The 19,813-nt window shown below is 31.5% G+C and overlaps 1 protein-coding gene across 1 annotated transcript; it reads left to right on the plus strand.

Moving 5' to 3' along the window:
* Nucleotides 1–10,226: 10,226 nt before the first annotated feature.
* Nucleotides 10,227–18,999, plus strand: LOC120195375 (kinesin-like protein KIN-4A). Its single transcript, XM_039197421.1, has 24 exons — nucleotides 10,227–10,343; nucleotides 10,864–10,958; nucleotides 11,069–11,256; nucleotides 11,341–11,462; nucleotides 11,941–11,977; nucleotides 12,662–12,753; nucleotides 12,980–13,084; nucleotides 13,164–13,277; nucleotides 13,492–13,585; nucleotides 13,805–13,917; nucleotides 14,453–14,551; nucleotides 14,635–14,748; nucleotides 14,857–14,973; nucleotides 15,069–15,149; nucleotides 15,846–15,917; nucleotides 16,126–16,219; nucleotides 16,294–16,325; nucleotides 16,690–16,787; nucleotides 16,870–16,968; nucleotides 17,108–17,329; nucleotides 17,561–17,723; nucleotides 18,097–18,252; nucleotides 18,330–18,634; nucleotides 18,938–18,999. The coding sequence occupies exons 1-23, from the start codon at nucleotides 10,227–10,229 to the stop codon at nucleotides 18,540–18,542; spliced, it is 2,637 nt and encodes an 878-aa protein (XP_039053352.1). The 3' UTR covers nucleotides 18,543–18,634; nucleotides 18,938–18,999.
* Nucleotides 19,000–19,813: the final 814 nt, after the last annotated feature.

A 19,813-nucleotide genomic window follows, 5' to 3' on the forward strand; every position in this document is an offset into this window, starting at 1 on the left:
CAGTTGTTGGTGCTCGAACTCGAGACCTCTAAGGATAACAACAATGCTTTCGAATAATAAAACAAATGAAAACATCTATAATTATATATATATATATATAATAGTAATATATGTTAAATATGAACTCATAATTATGTGATTATGATGATATATATGTAATAAAATGTTTTTTTTTTTGTAATTACATGCAATCGATAACGTAGGGAAAATAAAGTGATTGGCAAAGGCAGCCAAGACATGAAGCCAACGAACCCTAAGAGCAAAATTGACTTTGTAGCCTCCTAAATAAAATCCTCCTTTTAATAGAGGGACCAAAAGTCATCATATAACAGTAATGCAGCTGATCATATTGACCTCAATACTCTGCAATATTTTTGCTTCGGATTAATGGTATCTGGTCATATACATATATAATATCTTGGGATCAACGTCATGACAAATATATAAATATCAGCTTTGAGAAAGAGGAGATGTTAGTCGTGTAAATAATAACTAAACCTTCAAATCTAATTATTGAATTTTAAAAAGTCAAAATTTAGGTGAAGGAAGATAATTGGAAAGTTAGTGTTGCATTTTCAATTCAACTACTTTGACAAGTACACCATAGGTTAGTTATTTATTGCTGCTCATTTATTAATCTGATTTATAATGTTATGTATTACAGTATATTATCTTTACAAATTTTAGATTAAAAATATTAGATATTACACTGTTATAACATGATATAAAATACACAAAAGTATTGATATTTCAAAATTTATTGATATAATATGAATGCACTTTTGACAAAGTTAATCTCTTATCAATATTCCTTTTTCACATTATGGCCTCCTACGTTATTTTATAGTTTGGGAAGATACGTACCAAAAAAACACACATGCATTCACCTAAACAAGTAAACAATAGATACTGATTTTTTTTATTTACATATTATCTTTTGATTTAATTATATGGGAAACTCAATGAAGTTTATTATTTTAGGGTAAATTATATTAGCTTTTTTATATAAAAATATCATGGCTAACGTTTTTTTTACTCTAATTATCAATTATTAAAAATTTAACGACGGCGTTGACATGATATTTTTTATTTATATTTTTTTAAATGTTTACATGTCATTGTTTTATTAGTTAAATAAAAAAATGTGTTACATGTGTTGAAGAAAGGATTGAAGTTGTAAACCCTTGTGTAAGGAATAAATGCTAAATTTGAGAAGGTTGAGATTTTATTATAATTTCACTAAAACTAAGTTAATACGTGTTATCATCTCAAAACAAATTGTAATCCCTTTCTTCCTTTCTCACACCTTCAAAACCAACCAAACTCTCTCTCTCTCTCACACACAACCAAAATAAATTTATTATGAATATAATTTTATTTTGTTACATTAAAAAAATCTTCTCGTTAGGCAATATAAAAACAATAATAATAGCTGTAGTAGCCGAATTGAAGACATACGCAAAAATGAGATTAGCGAGACAAAGATATTATGATACAATGTTCACCAACAAAAAGTAATCAGACAAATTAAAGAGAGAAAAGGCTGCCTTAAGGCCCAACTTTGTTCAGTATTGAGTCGAATTTTAATTTTGCTTATATGTTCTTACTTCTAAACCCAAATTACAATAGGCAAAAAGGCACCCCAGTCCTTGTATTTTTAAAAAATTAATGTGACTCTCGTAATATTTTTTCTTTCAATATGGTCTTCCAAATCAGAAAATAAAGTCAATGTGATGCTTTGATCAACGTTTTCAGTTGTTGATCGTTACAATGCTGACGTGGTGGTCCACTATGGCTGATGACGTGGTAGGTAGATGATTGTTTTTTTCCTTGTTTTTTTCGAGGGCCAAATTGATTTTTTTAAGTTCAAGGGCTTATTTATTTTTTTCCAAAAAATAAATGTTATTTTAATTTTTTTAAAATTAAAATTATTCAAATTTTCAAAAATTTAAATAAAAATAAACAAATAAACTATTTAAAAATTGAATATTCAAATTAAAATTACTAAACTATTATAAAAAATAATTAATTTTTTTAGCATATATCATACCTTATAAAATGATAACTTATAAATTATAAAAATATTTTTAAAAATATATATTATACATAATATATACATTTAATATATACATCAACACTTATAAAAAATATTTTTACTGGATTAATCGAGATTTATAAAATTTAAAGTCGATACTTATAAATTTTGGATTAGTAGTAATTTACTATGTATTCTAATTATATTTTATGTCGAAACTTATTATATAATTATCTTTTAAATTAGTCGAGACTTACAAAAAATAATTAGAAAACATAATAAGTTTCGACTAATCCAAAAATTATAAGTATTAACTAATTTAAATTTTTAATTCTCTATTAATCCAATCATAATACTTTATATAAGTATTGATAATATTTATATATGTTACATGTATATGTTATATATAATCTATCTTATTTTAAAAAAAATCATTTTTAATAATTTATAAGTAATTATTTTATAGCATGATATATATATATTCAATTTTTTATATTAGTTTTAGTATTTTTAAAATGTATTCATTTTTTATTTATAGTATTTTTGCATTTAATTTTTTTGGATATTTGAATAATTATATATTTATATTTTAAAATATTTTATAAAAAAATTAAATAAGCATTTTGACCCTCGAACAAAATAAAAAAAATCAATTTGGCTCATTTGCCATGTCAAATGCCACTTCATCAGTCATAATGGATTATCATGTCAACACAATGAACTGTCACGTCAGTATTGTAACAATCAACAATGGAAGACATTGGTCAAAGAGTCACATTGGTTTTTTTTTTCTCTTTTTTTTTTTGAGTTGAAGGGCTATATTGAGAAAAATAGTACGAGAACCACATTGATTTTTTTTTAAAGTACAAGAGTTTGAGCTCCCTTTTACCAATTACAATAACAAAAAAAAAGAAGATTTGTGTTAACTCTTATCCAAATAATAATAATAATAATAATGATGATGATGATGATAAAGGAAGATTTGTTCTTAATTCTTATCATAATTTTTTATTGATCTAAAAATGATTACAAAGTAATATATATTCGAACGATTCTCAACTCATTTAACAATGAATTCTTAAACACTCCTAATATACGATGTGCTCGAATCCGTGACTTCTAAAATTAACAATTGAATCTTTAACCACTAAAATAACTTGGTTCGTGAAATTCTTATCCTAATTTTAAATCACTTTGATCATGAGAACAAATATTTCAAAGAAAAATATTCAATTAAGGGCTTTATGGTTGAAATTAAATTTACTATCTAATCGCAATGTCAAATAAGCTTGTTCTCTTTCCCAATCTCCTGCACATAAAATAAAGAACGAATACATAATTTAAAGGATGACAAATGATTATGTAATAACCTTCATTAATAATATTCTGGGATTCACTCTTTTTAACTTTATTTCAGAAAAAGACATAAAAAGGGATTGAGTTGAGCTTTGTTTTTCTTTCAGTTTCTTGTCCCAAAGTATTTCTTAATAGATGCCTCAATGCATTTTCTTTCTTTATTTTAGGGTATAATTTCTACCATGATAGCTGGTCCAACTTTTTTTTTCTGGGTATACTTTACATGGAAGCAAGTACATTGGTATCTTTGAACAATGGCATAACAAGAAATCGAATCAAAATTATCAGTTAGCCACCACGAGGATTAAAGTATGATAAAGAAACAGTGGTGTTCCGAGGGATGATTTTACATGGACGGCACATGTTTCGTGCTACCAAGATCGAGCTGGAAAGATATCAAAGAAAAGCTTTGTGCTTTGCAACAGCTAATCGGTCCGAGACAGAAACACGTGGCGTGTATCAAATGGTGGTTTTCGAGAGGCGAATATGATAGTATGCATTATGAGGACCACCGGACATGATCGTCCTATAGGAAAGTGTGAATCATTTACCTTTCTTATTCTTTTACAGCCCATTCTTACTTTTATTTTGTGATCATTCACTTGGATTTCTTCGTTGCAAAATGTAAATAATATAGCTTCAGAGATATGTTTGTGATCATTCACTTGGATTTCTTCGTTGCAAAATGTAAATAATATAGCTTCAGAGATATGATGAATTTATCCACTGTATGATTGGGTCTGGACGAGCTCGGTCATACAAGAAAGATAAAAACGCAGCTGATGAATAATCATCGCAACGATGTGCTTGTGAAGAGGAGGCCCACAAATCCCAAGGATTGAAGCTGGAATTAAATAAACTTAAAAGGAAATAGGTGACACATGAAGAAAAGACAATAAAATATTATATATTTACTCTACTATTAACTTAAAAAATATGGGTAAACTACATAATTAGTCATTTGATTATAACTTTAATTTTATTTTGGTCACTTAATTATTTTTTTAAATCATCATTAATGTATCTTTTGATTTCATTTTAGTTCGTTATTATAAAAAAAAAATTAATAGAACAACTAACGTATAAGGTTTTTCTCAATACCTCATGACATTGAATTCATGGAAGCTTAATAAGAACATGCATCTTAAGTATAAAGGTAAACAAGTAATTGTTCTCTTGCAAAAAATACAGATGAAGTAGAGAATACATAAGTTTTAAAAAAGATATTTAGGGAAAAAAAACTCCTGGGAAAAAACTCAAGGTACTAAGCTACGGATAGTCATGTAGACTTGTAGTTGCATGTTTAAAACAAAAATATTATGGTACAATATATGTACTTGAAAGCTTTTCTTTGTTAGAAATTTGACATATATACTTTGTATTTCATTAGAATGGTTAACATGATACAACAGATTTTATATAATTTGGTTCAAGTAAAACATGAACTTTCAACTAATTATTATAAGGAAAACCCTCAAGGCAGACCTTAAAGTAAATAACTATTTATCCCTTAATTACTATAATTAAAAAGTGATAATTACTCTATAAACAGTAAAATAAAATAAAGGGTAAACTACATAAATGACCACCCAACTATGGGCTTGGTCTCAAAATGGCCATCATTTTCAAACTTGTGTCAATATGACCATTGAACTATTTAAATGGTTTCAATATAGCCACCTGCTGTTAACATTTAATGGAAGTGTTTACGTGGCAATTAACAAAATTAATATAATTAGGGCGTTAATCCTTGTAAAGTTACGTATTCGCGACACTGACACCCTACTTTGTTTTCTTCCATTTTGGTCACTACTTGTATATGATTTGTTTTCTTGGATTTTCATTTAATGTAATTTGATCTTGATTCTGTTTTTAATTTGTCTAATGTCTTAATTTGAGCATTACCTTTAATCTTATATTATAGTCATGTATTAAATTTATAGATTAAATCCCCTAGATTTTAGAATTAATCGACGAGTCAATTCTCACACTTTTTATCAAGATAATACATATGTTATATAATTTGTTCAAGTTTAGGCAGAAAAATAAAACTCAAAATAACTTAACTGCATTTGAACCCAAGTTGAGTTAGTAACCAAGCAAAGCCTTAACCAACAGGCTAAATATAATATTTAGGAATCATTTAAAATATTTTTATATATTATATATTATAGCTAATGATAGAAATGAAAATAGACAAGTGAGGACTTAAATCTAGGCCAATTGAGAATATGATAACACTTGAATTGCATTAAAAAATCTAATATATTATTTATCTGTTTTTATTTTTTTATCATTAACTATAATATATATATATAATATTATAATTGATTCTTTATATTAGATTTAGCTTATTCGTTAGGGCTTGTTTGGTTACTAATTCATTTTGGGTTCAAATCCAATTAAGTTTTTTTTTAAAATTTTTTTGCCCTAAACTTGAACAAGTTATATAACATATGTATTATCTCAATAATAATCATGTAAATTAGGTCAGTGGTTAAGGCATGCACAGGCCACCTTTGGGGTGTCAAAACACATCTTCATTTATTTTCACTTCATTTCAAAAGGTGACATATGTCACCTTTTAATTAGATTGAAAATTTATTAAATTAAAATTAAAAACTCTCTAATCAGATTGTGACACAATATGTTTGGAAAATAAATTTATAAAATTAAATTGAAATTAATATCTAATTAAAAATTAAGAATTAAAGTCAATCATGGTGATCAAATTAATTTATTTTAGTTTTATTTTTCTGCCTAAACTTGATCAAATTATATAACGTATGTATTATCTTGATAACAAGTGTGATAATTGGCTCATCGAATAATTCTAAAATATAGGGGATTTAATCTATAAATTTAATACATGACCATAATAAAAGATTTTAAAGTTAATGCTCAAATTAAGACATTAGACAAATTAAAAACATGATCATGATCAAATTGCATTAAATGAAAATCCAAGGACCCGTACCCTAATTATATTAATTTTGTTAACTGTCAGATAAACACTTTCGTTAAATGTTAATGGTATGTGACTATATTAAAATCATTTAATTAGTTTAGTGGTCATATTGATGTAAATTTAAAAATGATGACCATTTCAAGACCAGGACCATAGTTGGGGTGGTCATTTGTGTAGTTTACCCTAAAATAAAATAAAAATCACATAAGCATATTTGTATGTCAAGTGTCTTTTTCTTTATTTAATAAATAGACCTGGGGAGTGGGGACAGCCTAAGAAAAATGAGCATGTGACGGAGGACCCAAAGGGCAAAAAGCTGCCCAGTGCTTAATGCTGTTATTTTATTTTATTGTTATGTTTTTGTTTTTGGGCATGGATTTTGCTCCTTTCACTTCTACTGCTTCCCGCCATTCTTATTCATTCATTCTTTTTGTAAATTACCCTTTTAGCCTTCTCCCAGTTGGCATCTGTATGGTTAAACAGGCTGAATTAAAACAATGGAAACAATAAGATCAAACCACAACCTAAATCTGCGATAGAATCGGTGAAGTGAAAAGGACAATTAAGTCCTGTAGAATCAAGCATTAGCTTAGGTATCGTAGATGCTTCCATTTTGATCAAAATAAATGAAGGTGTCTATTCTCACACATGTAAGCAATCTTTTTATCTATGTGGTCAGGGTGCATTCTTACTACTTTTCAATGCAACCTCAAGAATGTTGCTTAAATCAAAACATATTTGTGATCCAAAATAATTCACACGTAATTTTAGGAATTAAATGTATTTAGTTAGTAAAGTTTGAGGCCTTAAATTAATAAATTAAACAAGTAATATGATTATCTAAATTTCTTAATTCATTTTAAAAACTCTTAACTATTTTTTTTTTTTTTTTTATAACGATGAGTACCCTGAAATGCACCAACGAGAAGAAAAAGAAAACTGTACGTGTTGAATAATAAGAGGGAAAAAAAATAAATTTTAACTTTAATGATTTTAATTTTTAATCGTAATATGTGGAAACGGGCAATAATGAAGTAATTACTACTGCAACACATAATGGTGTAGAAATTATTGATCTTAAAACAAATTAGCCATTTAGTTATTAGACTTTCATGCTTGTTCTCCATACGAAAGCACATCACATGGTATCTTTTAAGTCTACAAACCCAATTCAAACCACGCACTAGCATTTATTATCTTTAAACACAGCTATTATTTGTTTTAATCCAACTTCTAAAGAGTTTCAAGGTTAATCAATACGTACGTATATATTAAAAATTAAATTATACATTCTTATATTTTCTAAATTACCTTTAAACCTAAACAAAATCCCTAATTATCTCTACTAAAAACAATCTTATATGCTTAAATGTACTTAAATATGTCTACTTGAATTCTCATTAACATTAATGTTAATTGAGCCTCAATATTATTGATGGATCTCTCAATTATTCGGTTTGAAAATCTAATAATCGATAAGATATTATTTTCTTGCTATGCATGTGCACTGCTTTAGCCTTGAGATTTTATCTCTCGATCTGTAAGAGGGCTCCGACAGTATCTATAATGGAGAGAGCACAGTTCGTAAAACATTGTTCCTGCCTAACATATCCTCAACTTAGCTAAAAGCTCCCTCTCGTTGCCTGCTTACATGACGATAAGGAGAAGCGTCAACAATTGGTAAATTCCGGTCATTTTAGTGTTAGACAAGTGACAAACGAACAGACAAGTGCGATATACCCATAATAACTTTGAACTACCTTTAAGTGGCAAGTAGCTACCACCCTAACCCACGTAATAATAGCTGCTACGTGGACGTGGCGTCCAGAAGATCGGTTTCACTTGTGAAAGTGGGTCAAATTTTCTTACTACAAAGTTATTCTCCATCACCATCTCTTTCGACAACCCAAACTACCAATTTTCCTTTCAAATTAACATAAATAAACCCTCATAAACACCGTCTCCCATCCATAAACTCAACAAATACTACATTAACTACTTTCAACAAATGCAATAAGCCATTCTCCTGCGTAAATATTTGTTTATTTGATCTCTTTGTGAACATATAATGCCTTAATTATTATTTGGTAGTGTTTTGTCCAAATATAATGCCTTAGCTTTAGTATCGAAGGGGCTTCAATTTTGATCCAGATAAACGAGCCTTGCTATCGTCACATACACACAAATCTAAGCAATCTATTATCTATGTGGTCGTGGTGTAATCCTGCTCGACACTTATTAATACAACATCATAACTAATAAATTTGTGATCGAAAATATTTCACACGTCACTTTTAAGAATTAACTAAATGTAGTTTGTTAGTAAGTCTTCCATTCAATTAAAAAGAGAAAAACTTTGGCTTGGTTTCCCTGCTCGGTTTTGCTCCGGTGAGGATTTAAGTACTTGTGCTACTTGCGTGGTAAGGGTGGTAGTTCGAAGTGATAATGTATCGAGAAATGGTTTATTATATTTGAGACTTTGACTTAAAGTATTCTTCTTCTTCCATTTAGGATTAGAAATTTTTTTTAACGAAGCCTTAATTTTAATCATGCTTTGTATATGACATGATCATCAATATACACAACTCTCCTTTAAAAAAAAAAAGTCCGTCTATTTCAATTACGCACCAACATTGAATGATCATTCACAAACTATATGGTCACGTTAAATTTTTTACTTTTAATTTACCATTGTAATAATAAACAATGTATCAATGCCTACGACTAATTGATTTAGTGGGACGAGTCATTAGATCCTTTAAATAAGACCATGATTTGAATCATAATATTTGCGAATAAATTAAATTAGATTAGAAATGTCTTTCTTACTTTTGCAGTAACCGATCCAGATTAATCTAACAATAGATAAGATACCAATAGTTATATTAAAAAATTAAACAACACATCAATACAAATACGAGTAAAATCAATTGTTATAATGTATTAATAAATAAGTAATCAAAATATATTTAAAAATTAAATAAAATATTGTTTTGGTTTAATCATCGATATCTAAACTATTGATCAATTATTTTAAGTCGAGTTCTGAAAAGTTTATTACGGAGGGCGACCCTCTCAACTTATTTAAGAAATATAGTGTCTTATTCTACTAAATTAATTGGTCGTGGATTCAAATAAAATAAAATAATTTTAAATATGATTAACGTATAATAATTTAAATAAAATTAAATTAAGAATTTACACTATTATTCCTACAATATGAAACATTGATAATTTTATATTATAAAACTCTAGATTTTTACCTTTACTCCACTGAAAACTTACTTTTTTTAATTATATGTAATAATAATTAAAATATATTAATCGTCGTCGACATTAAAAAGTGAAAGTTGCTAATTAACAAAAACCAATAAAATAAAAAGTGTATTTCGCCATTTGCTTTTTCGCGGTATAAAGGAGGGCCAGAGCCTGCTGGGGTCGACGGACCAATTGGTAACAAAGAAAAAAAAGGAAAACAAGAGAGTTGTTATATTGTTAATGTCAATTAAACCAAACAAAGGCTCACCGGTGGAAGTTAGAAGCAGTGAAGAAGAAGAAAAGATCGATAGCGGTTGTTACTGTCTTTGTCTTCACATCTCTTCATTTCTGTTACTCTTTCTCTTGATTTGTTTATATTTTCAAGCCAATTCGTTATAACCTTTGCCGCCACTCCAACCACCGCCACTTCCTCCACCGACTGCCACGTTCTTCTATTTTCCTTAAACCTTAATCTGAGCTTATTGAGCCTGCGGTTAAGAATACTCTGTTTTCAGAGGTATTGAATTGAAAAAAAGAGTTGGGTCTCTGATTTCAGTTTCTTCATCTGCATTTTTCTTTGTAATTTTTCCTTCACTGGTGTTGCTACAAATGGAAGTAGCAGAGAACTGCTCGGTGAAAGTCGCCGTTCATATTAGGCCGTTAATCGGGGATGAACGAAGTCAAGGTTGTAAAGAATGTGTTACTGTTACTAGAGGAAAGCCTCAGGTACTCTGTTCTTAGTTTTAGATTTTTTTAAAAAAAAATGTTTGTTTCATTCTTGCATTTTTTATTGCATGCGTGAGTGTGTTTTTAACTAAATTCAAGCATTATTTCATTTATTATTTTTAGTTTTCGTCATTACTAATTGTTTTTGTTTATCAGTAACAGTTTTATTTTTAATATATTTGTTTCAACAGTCGACCATTTTTGTTTCTATCACGACAGCTGAAGATTGAACTAATATTTTTTTTTTCTTCAGAAATCACGCTTTTTAAATACATGACGGAAAATCTAAGAGTGAATTTACTAAAATTTATCCCGAAACTGTAGTTATTTAAGTGGAAAAGATTCTGGTAAAGTGCAAGTTTATTTTGAGTCGTATTGCAGGAAAACAAGATATGTGGAGGCGGTAATCAAATAGACCAAACAATTTGTGATTTAAAATACTCGGTAACTTGTAAAAGGAAGTACCATTTTCCCTAAAAATATGAAATTTACGGAGTGGTCTTGTGATTGGTAATGTTAGTTGCTGATTCCTGAATGGTTATATGCTCTCTCTGTGTATTTCCCTTTTGATTTCCCTATCAACTATTGTTTTCCCCAGAATTTTTATGTAAAGAGGTTTTGAGTCACATTCGTGGTCACTGGAATTGAATTATTTTATTTTGTAACCTATCTGCAAATGTTCATAATTTAATGAGATATGGTTCTATTCTGCCTTGTTTTGTTAGTCGGTCCCACGCCATCTTCACGATCACGGTAGAACAAATGCACAAAATTCAATCAGTATCTGCAGTTAATGAAACTCCAGATGAAGATTTGGGAGAAGAGTATTTATGTGCGAAGCTCCATTTGGTAGATCTTGCTGGATCTGAACGAGCTAAAAGAACAGGTTCTGCTGGTCTTCGGTTGAAAGAAGGTTTGTAAATATGCTTATAAACTTAGGTACAAGCTTCCTATGTGTGGTGGTGGTTTTAAATGGTCATATTAATTTCATGAACAGGTATCCATATTAACAGAGGGCTTCTTGCACTTGGCAATGTAATCAGTGCTCTTGGGGATGAGAAAAAGCGTAAAGGTGTGCATGTTCCTTACCGAGACAGTAAACTGACTCGACTCTTGCAGGTTAGATTTATTTTAGATTGATTAATGCGGCAGTAATTTAACCCGGTGACATTAAGATAACCAAAAAGTGCTCTGATTTCAAAGTCAATTTTATAGTAGCATCTACCTTTCTCAGTTTCTCACACATTTATGAGGACCTTTTAAAATAAGTTGAACAGTTTCTCGCACAATTTAATGTGACCATTCAGCCTTACTGAAGTTGGTATATATCAGATGCTCTTGGTGGACAGTGTACATCATATTGTAACATTTATTTGTAACGCTTTAGAGTTTAGCACTATGCTGTCCTCCACTCATTTTATTTTCTTTTTTGCAACTATATTTAATCGGCTAGAAACTTATCTGTGGGAATTGATATAGCAGTATCTAGGCTATTGGTTCATTATCTTAAATTAGGAATGTTAATTTAATTAAAAACTTTTTTCTTTCTTTCTTATTCCTTTTTATTGTCTGATCTGGTATTGTTTGTCTTTTTCAGGATTCACTTGGTGGAAACAGCAAAACAGTTATGATAGGTAAATCTCGAAATAGTTGATTTATAGCGGTCAATGTTTTTTTCCCTTGGCAGAATATTATACCATTTTGTTTCTTCGCCAGAAAACCAATAATGAAGTGAGTCACTTCGTAACCAAGTTTTTCGTCAGACTCGAGCTTTAATGACATCTCAAGCCTCCATAGGATCTTATCATTCTCAAAGCATACTATATATAACCTTGCTTTTAGGAAGAAATTCTGTATGTTTGAAACCAAGGTGGCAGAAACAAAAGGAGGAGGCTGTATGGACTTGCATGCATGAAGCCCAGCACTTGCTACATCCTGCTATTTCTTACTTTAGCTTATGCCTTGTCCGCTTGCTTGTTTTGCCAAATATGATTGTTTGCCATTTATCAACCACACTACTGTTAATAAGGTCTAAAATGAAATGGTCAAATTCCGATCTTTCTGGGATTATGAATCTTTTCCCTGTCATTGTGTGCATTCTCAACACATGTTTCTTATGCAAATACTCTTGAAAAAACTATATTTTAATATTCTGTTTCCTGTTTCTTTTTATCATGTTTCTCATTCTTGTTCTATCTAGTTTGTATCTTGCTTTTGTTACATGTTAGGGATTGTTTCTCAAAATCTTGATTTTGGTTGCCTAAATTCTTTTATTCTCCTACTATCTGTCATAGTGAAATGTTGGTTTTCTTTTCCAGCTTGCGTAAGTCCTGCAGACATCAATGCAGAGGAAAGTCTTAACACCCTGAAATATGCTAACCGTGCTCGCAATATCCAGAATAAGCCTGTTGTAAGTTTTTTAGGCTGTTTTATTATGACTATATATGCTGTAATTCTATCCTATACTACTTGTCATGTGCTACTTAAAGAAATTGTTCAGTTTTGTGATTCTTTAAATTCTGACGTGAAAAGAATTATTTCCTGTGCTCCCCTTTTGTTTTCTTTAAAGGTTTTAGATTGCCTCATTTTTGTTAGATAATAGATCATCACCTGAAAGGTTTGCATTTATTCTGCAGGTTAATAGAGATTTAGGATCCAATGAGATGCAAAAAATGCGTCAGCAGCTACAGTACTTACAAGCAGAACTTTTTGCTCAAGGGGGGCCTATTTCAGATATACGGGTATTTTTGCTAGTTTCTATATATATATTTTCTCTTTGGAGATATTAAAACAGTGGTGCATAAAAAAATCTCTTAACAGAGTCTCAAAGAAAGGATTACCTGGCTGGAGGCTACTAATGAGGATCTTCGCCGAGAACTTCATGACTACCGCAGCAAATGTGCTGTTGTAGAGTGTTGTGAAGCCAGTGCTCAAGTATGTTGATGGATTATGAAGTCTCTTTTTACCATTTGTTTTCCTTGTCTTTCCGATTCTTTGCAAATCAGTTAGAGTATGCTTTGAACTGGATCATATTCCTTGATAATAATTCAATATGTTAACTCATATTTGTTTCATAGTAAAACATCATTCCTAAATGAGGGTCGCTAAATTGGTTGTTACATAACCAGTTTTTTGTTCTATATCTCAGGAGGGCCTTTCATGTTTTGTGAAAAATGATGGACACAAGAGGGCCATTCAGTGTATGGACGAATCTGATTATCAAATGGATGAAGTTCTGACAGGTAGTTACTCACTTATTTGGTTGATAGCATAATGTTGGAACTAAAACAAATTGTGCTTTATTATGAAAAAAACTATTTTCAGTCTCATCTTGTGTTAGTGGTGGAACAGGTAAACATCTTTGTTACTGTGCAACATGAAAAATTCCTTCGGATACTAAGCTTCTTCAAAAAAAAAATTAAGGTGCATTGTTTGTAATAGGAAATTGCTGATTTCTGCAGATGAAAATCCAGAAGAAATTTATGAAGTAGCAAAAGAAATGGAGCATGCACTTCGGCAGAATAACATGGATAGAGAATTGAAAGAGTTGAACAAACGCTTGGAGCAGAAAGAGGTTTCCCTTTTGCTTTTTGTTTTTTCATGCAGACATAAATTACCATTTAATGGATTTGAAAAAAATTAGCTGACCCTATTCCCATATGTGATGGGGTAAGGGGGAGGTAGGATAGTAGGTTATCTACCAAAGTCAGGTTGAGAGCAACTTCCGTAAGAGACATCCTAATTATGAAATGCCCTCCGTGGGACTCGATCCCACGACCCCAAGGTTAAGAACCTTGTGCTCTACCAAATGAGCTGGATGGTCATTTCCATTTAATGGATTTGAAAGAGAATGCTTATTACTCCAACTGAGATGCATGTTAAGAAGAAAAATACGTACTGATCTTTCCTAAGTAGAATCCTTTTTAATGATCCAAGAGCTTTGCGCATGACTTCAAAGGAGCTTTTCATATTCAGTCTTATGATTAGGTTTTTAAGAAGTAGATGTCTTGTTCAAGAAGCTATGAGTGAATTATATGCTTCTGGTAGAGTTCTGGCTGGAACTAAACTGATATTCTTGTGAACTGATTCAGTCCATTCTCTCTTTGCAGTCTGAGATGAACCTTGTTGGAGGAGCTGACACTGAAGCACTGAAGCAGCACTTTCAGAAGAAAATCATGGGACTTGAGGAGGAAAAAAAAATTGTGCAGGTAAAAATTCCTTTGATTTCTGTTGTTTAATAGTTTAATATTCATTCTGCTCTGATGCTTAATTCTATATAACACAACAATAGCAAGAAAGAGATCGTTTGTTAGCTGTAGTCGAGAACTGTGTGGTTAATTCCGACTCACAAATGCAAAAAGCGCAAGAGATCAACGTGCAGAAACTAAAAGCACTTGAGGGACAGGTGACAGTATGATACATTATGATACCCAATCATTATACTTCTCTGAGAAAATATTCTTTTCAATTTCTGACATTTTATTCTCCTTTTTTTTTCTCTAACTGATTTCAGATTGCTGATCTCAAGAAGAAACAGGAAAATCAGGTTGAGCTCCTAAAGCAGAAGCAGAGAAGTGAAGAAGCAGCAAAACGGCTGCAAGCAGAAATACAGTACATCAAGGCTCAAAAAGTCAGTTTCCCTTGAGTTATCTTTTTTATGTTTACATTCATGCATTGTGGCATTAAATATCTTATTTTTTTGGAAACACCTTCTCTTATTTGCAGGTTCAATTGCAGCACAAGATAAAACAAGAGGCAGAACAATTTCGACAATGGAAGGCCAATCGTGAAAAGGAGTTGTTGCAGGTGCGTCACTTTTTATGAATAGCATAATCTAGTTCCAGCTTCCTTTCTCCTTTCTTTTCACATTTCTATGAAGAAGGGTTTGTACCGCAAAAACAGATGTGCTTCCATTATGAACTTGATAAAAAAATTGTGCTAGAAAGCAACTGATCATGCTTTAAGTTTGGCTTTTATTATCTAGATTTTATTGAATTTATGGTGAAGAGGGAACATTAGTATCTTTTTTGCTTCAATCAAATATACTGTTGCATCACAGTAACAAAGTTAATACCCTCCTCTTCAAATTATTATGTATCTCAATGAAGCACTTCATTATTTGGACCTTCAATAGGGACATTTTGTTAGATTCTTCTTGCCCACAAATGCTTTCTGCTCACTTAATGTTGACTTGTAATAGACATTAAGAAATATTTTGGCTGGTAAAGTATTCCTTCCAATGCTCTCAAAGTTTGGAAAGTAGCTTCTACTAGTCATGCTTGCCTTTTGTATCCTATATTTTATTTTATTTTATACTCTAACGCTATTAAAAATGGCTGTCCCTTTTTTCCCATATGTATGGGGTAAGGGGGAGGTAAGATAGTAGGCTGCCCCCAACACCAGGTTGAGAGCAGCTTCCGTAGGAGACCTCCAAATTATGAAATGCCCTCCGTGGGACTTGATCCCACGACCTCAATTTTGATCTTTTACTTTCTTGAACAGCTTAAAAAGGAGGGAAGGAGGAATGAGTACGAAAGACATAAACTTGAAGCCCTAATTCAACGCCAAAAAATGGTAAAGAATCATGAAAGGCATGATTAATCTTTGATGTTTTATTATCTCCTCTGTTGAAAGTGTTGGAACTCTGAGGATTGATCAGTCAAGTTTCGAAGGGATTTTCTCCCTATCGTGAAACTTTGTGACAGCTTCTTTGGCTTCTTTACTGCATTTGGTTGGCATGGTTTTATCGGTCCAGTGACCAACAATCAACTTTTTCTTCCAGGTTCTTCAAAGGAAAACAGAAGAGGCAGCAATAGCTACCAAAAAGCTGAAAGATTTGTTAGAAGCACGAAAGTCTTCTATACGTGACAACTCAGGTAAATGTACATTGTGAAATTAATCTATTATTAGTTCTCTCTATGATATACTGATTGTTTGTTATATCTTTCAGTTAATCACAATGGGCATACACCAAATGGACAGGTAAATGATTTGTAATTCTGCATTATGTCATGAGCATTACTGCATTACTCTGGATCAATAATATCTGATGAGCTAGCATCATGTTTATATATCGATGTAACTTAGGCTAGTATCCTGATAAAAAATGCAGGAGTTCAGACTATTGTTTTAAAAAGTATTTTGGTTGTAAACCAAATGTTTAATGAACTCAAATAGGAAATACAGAGTAAATAAATTTGACCTAGAGGTTAGTTTGTGATTTATTTTGCATCTGATCATGAAAGGAACGGACAATTTTAAGTCGTCCTTGAGCTACTGTTGATTTTTTTAACATAAGTTTCATAGCTAATATTAACTGATTATCATTTGATTCTTTTACCTTTAGAGCAATGAAAAATCTGTGCAAAGGTGGCTTGATCATGAGCTAGAAGTAATGGTGAATGTGCGTGAAGTTCGTTTTGAATATGAGAAACAGATCCAAGTGTAAGTATCCATTAGATTGTTTCCCTTATTCTCACTTATCCATAGTAAACCTTCTGAAAGTGGTATTTAAATAATTATTTAGGAAAACTGCTCTGACAGAGGAGTTAACCTTAGTGAAACAAGTGGATCAGTTGTCTTCAACTAGTGCCATTCCTCACAGTGTAAACAATCGACATTCTAGGTACTTAATGATTATATTTCTATATATTCTGTGTAATCTCTCAACATATTTTCTGCAAGTATGGTGTAATGCTGGGATCAATTCTCAACTCTACATCTTAATTATTGTTTCCTTTTACTTCTTCATTTCCAAAAAGTAGATTGCTATCTATGTCACCAAATGCAAGAAGGGAGAGAATAGCATCCCTTGAGAACATGCTTAGCATGTCATCAAATGCACTCACGGCAATGGCTTCACAACTCTCGGAGGCAGAAGAAAGGGAGCGTGGTTTGGTTGGTCGTGGGCGGTGGAATCAAGTACGCTCAATAAATGATGCAAAGAACCTGCTGCAATACTTGTTTAATGCTACTGCAGAATCAAGGTACTTACAAATAGAATCTAAAATTTTTCATTTCAACTTGGTCTTTCTACTGCTGAATTATCCAACACTTGAAGTAAGGTGCCCATTTTTTTTAAGTCCCGAACCTTTTTGTATTTTTTTTTCTGTTTGAGGTCACTGTAAGAACATAAAATTAGGGGTTCTGTTTTATGGGTTATGAAGATTTATCATGTCAACATCGAATGTTAATTTCGGTGGTAACTATATGAACAGGTGCCAGTTGCGGGAAAAAGATTTGGAAATTAAGGACCTTAAACAGCAATTGAAGGATCTCACAGCTCTATTATGGCAAAGTGAGGCGCAGAAAAAAGAGCTTGTGAAGGAGCAAAAGATGAGGGAGCAAGCTGTTGCTATTGCCTTGGCTACATCAGCGACGGTGAGATTATCATCTCTTCAGTCACCTTTTTTTACTTTTGATGTGTAATACTCTAATACATTTTCATTCTAACCTTTGATGCAAAACTCTACATCCTTCTTATTAACTATCTATTGACTGCAATTAATTAATTCTGATTTCAAAGCAAAACATCCTAGTAGTGCATCAAGAATTTCGAAGCTGATTTCGATGAATAGACTTCTATAATTCCGTGTCTTCATCTTTCAGTAATATCTGAATTATGAGCCTTGGTTGTTCTTTTGAAACTTAAGGAATACACAATCATTTCCTGACCAACTCAAAGTACTCGTTTATAACGAAATAATTCCTCATTCTCTTGTATTATTTTTAAGAATGAAACGGATTTCCACAGGGGAACTCTCGTGGTTCATCTAAACACTTTGCTGATGATTTGAGTGATCCCCTTTCACCGGTGTCACTCCCGGCCCCCAAGCAACTGAAATTTACACCTGGGTTTGTTAATGGGTCCATTAGAGACTCGGCAGCATTTCTAGATCAGACACGAAAGGTGAAATATCTGACCAATGCGGTCTTGTAGATTATTGTCTTTCTGCTTGATCAAGAAAGTAGACATTTTCGGTGCAGATGGTACCAGCTGGACATTTGTCAATGAAGAAATTGACAACCAAGGGGAAAACTGGAAAACTCTGGAGGTGGAAGAGAAGTCATCACCAATGGCTACTTCAATTCAGATGGAAGTGGCAGAAGCCATGGAAACTATCAGAATGGATCAAACACAGCGATGAAACGATCATGAGATCAAAGCGTCGTGCACTGACCCTGATTGACCAAATATGATAAAAGCTTATATCGGCCAGCATTTTTGTTCTGTATATGCATCTTGACTAGCAAACTTGATATGCATGGCTCACTGGAAAAAATAAATGCAGGTAACCAGTTTGTTGTTTAGTTTGTTTGCACTAGAATAAACATTGAAATTTACTTACAAATGTTAATGTCAAACTATGTATAGATCATGGACATCTTCTAGGAAAAATAAAGAATACTGATACCATAGAATCCCAATTGACACTAGAAAATATTTGATTAAACCTTTTCTCTTAGGGTCTTGTATTCACTAGTAGTTGTTTCATAATCAGCCAATCCAACGTAGTGAAACTGAGAAGTGGGAATTCATACTCGATTGAAAACTCACATTTCGTAATTGATGCTTTGTTCTTCCTTGAATGCAGGCATGGTGTAAATAGGGAAGAGGTTGTTGATATTGACAATTTGCCTTAGTCTTATATGTGTAAACACGAAGCTTGTGCAACCTTAGCATGGATGACAGAATGGTTGTGCTTTGATGCACATGTTTCATTGTTTGTAGTCTTCTGCTGCTTTTTTAGTTTATTCTTTTCTTTTGAAATTGGAATGTCTTCTACCAATGTTTTTTTTTTTTGGTCGAATTTTTATTTTTGGCATGTCATGTGTAATTGTTATATGTTTATATAAATTTAACACTTGTATATATATATATATACATTTTCATTCATCCGTGTTTTATTTAATTATTTTTATTTTATTTCTAAATGTCGTTTTATGAGCTGAAGAACCAAATTATTCCCGGACTTTGTTTATATTGAAATAATATTAATAATTTAACTGCTAATCAATTTTTAATGGCTGTCTAGATTTATAGCACCCAACAATTTATGAGAAAGTCTAAGAAAAGCTGAAAAAACGGCGTGATAAAAAAATGTGAGAAGAACCCTAACAATATAGGTTGAGTACGATCGAAAATGTAATCTTATTTATAATATTTTTTGTTGTAATCATAAAACTAAACTGGTAAATTGATAATACCGAAAAGTATCGATACTTTTTTTTTTTGAAATTATGTATATTTATAAAGCAAGAGCATCATAGATGATTAAATCCTTTACACAGTCGGGTTCATTGATGTACTGAACTTTGGTCCCTCTATTACCATTTAGCAGGCTCTGGGTTTCGTTGAGCAACAATCCAATGGTAGACTTGTCTTGTTTCTGCTGGACGAGTCTATTAACCACATTGATCGCATTCCCTTCAATCGTCGCCCTTGTCCAACCATTTTCCAGATCAAATAT

The sequence above is a fragment of the Hibiscus syriacus genome, unplaced genomic scaffold (assembly GCF_006381635.1).
Source record: "Hibiscus syriacus cultivar Baekdansim isolate YM2019G1 unplaced genomic scaffold, ASM638163v2 tig00117012_pilon, whole genome shotgun sequence".
NCBI lineage: Eukaryota > Viridiplantae > Streptophyta > Magnoliopsida > Malvales > Malvaceae > Hibiscus > Hibiscus syriacus.

Coding starts and splice junctions, on each gene's coding strand:
- LOC120195375 (XM_039197421.1), top strand. CDS start 10,227: ATGGAAGTAGCAGAGAACTGCTCGGTGAAAGTCGCCGTTCATATTAGG. Junction 13,085..13,163: donor GGCCTATTTCAGATATACGG/GTATTTTTGCTA, acceptor ATCTCTTAACAG/AGTCTCAAAGAAAGGATTAC. Junction 17,724..18,096: donor CCTTGGCTACATCAGCGACG/GTGAGATTATCA, acceptor GGATTTCCACAG/GGGAACTCTCGTGGTTCATC.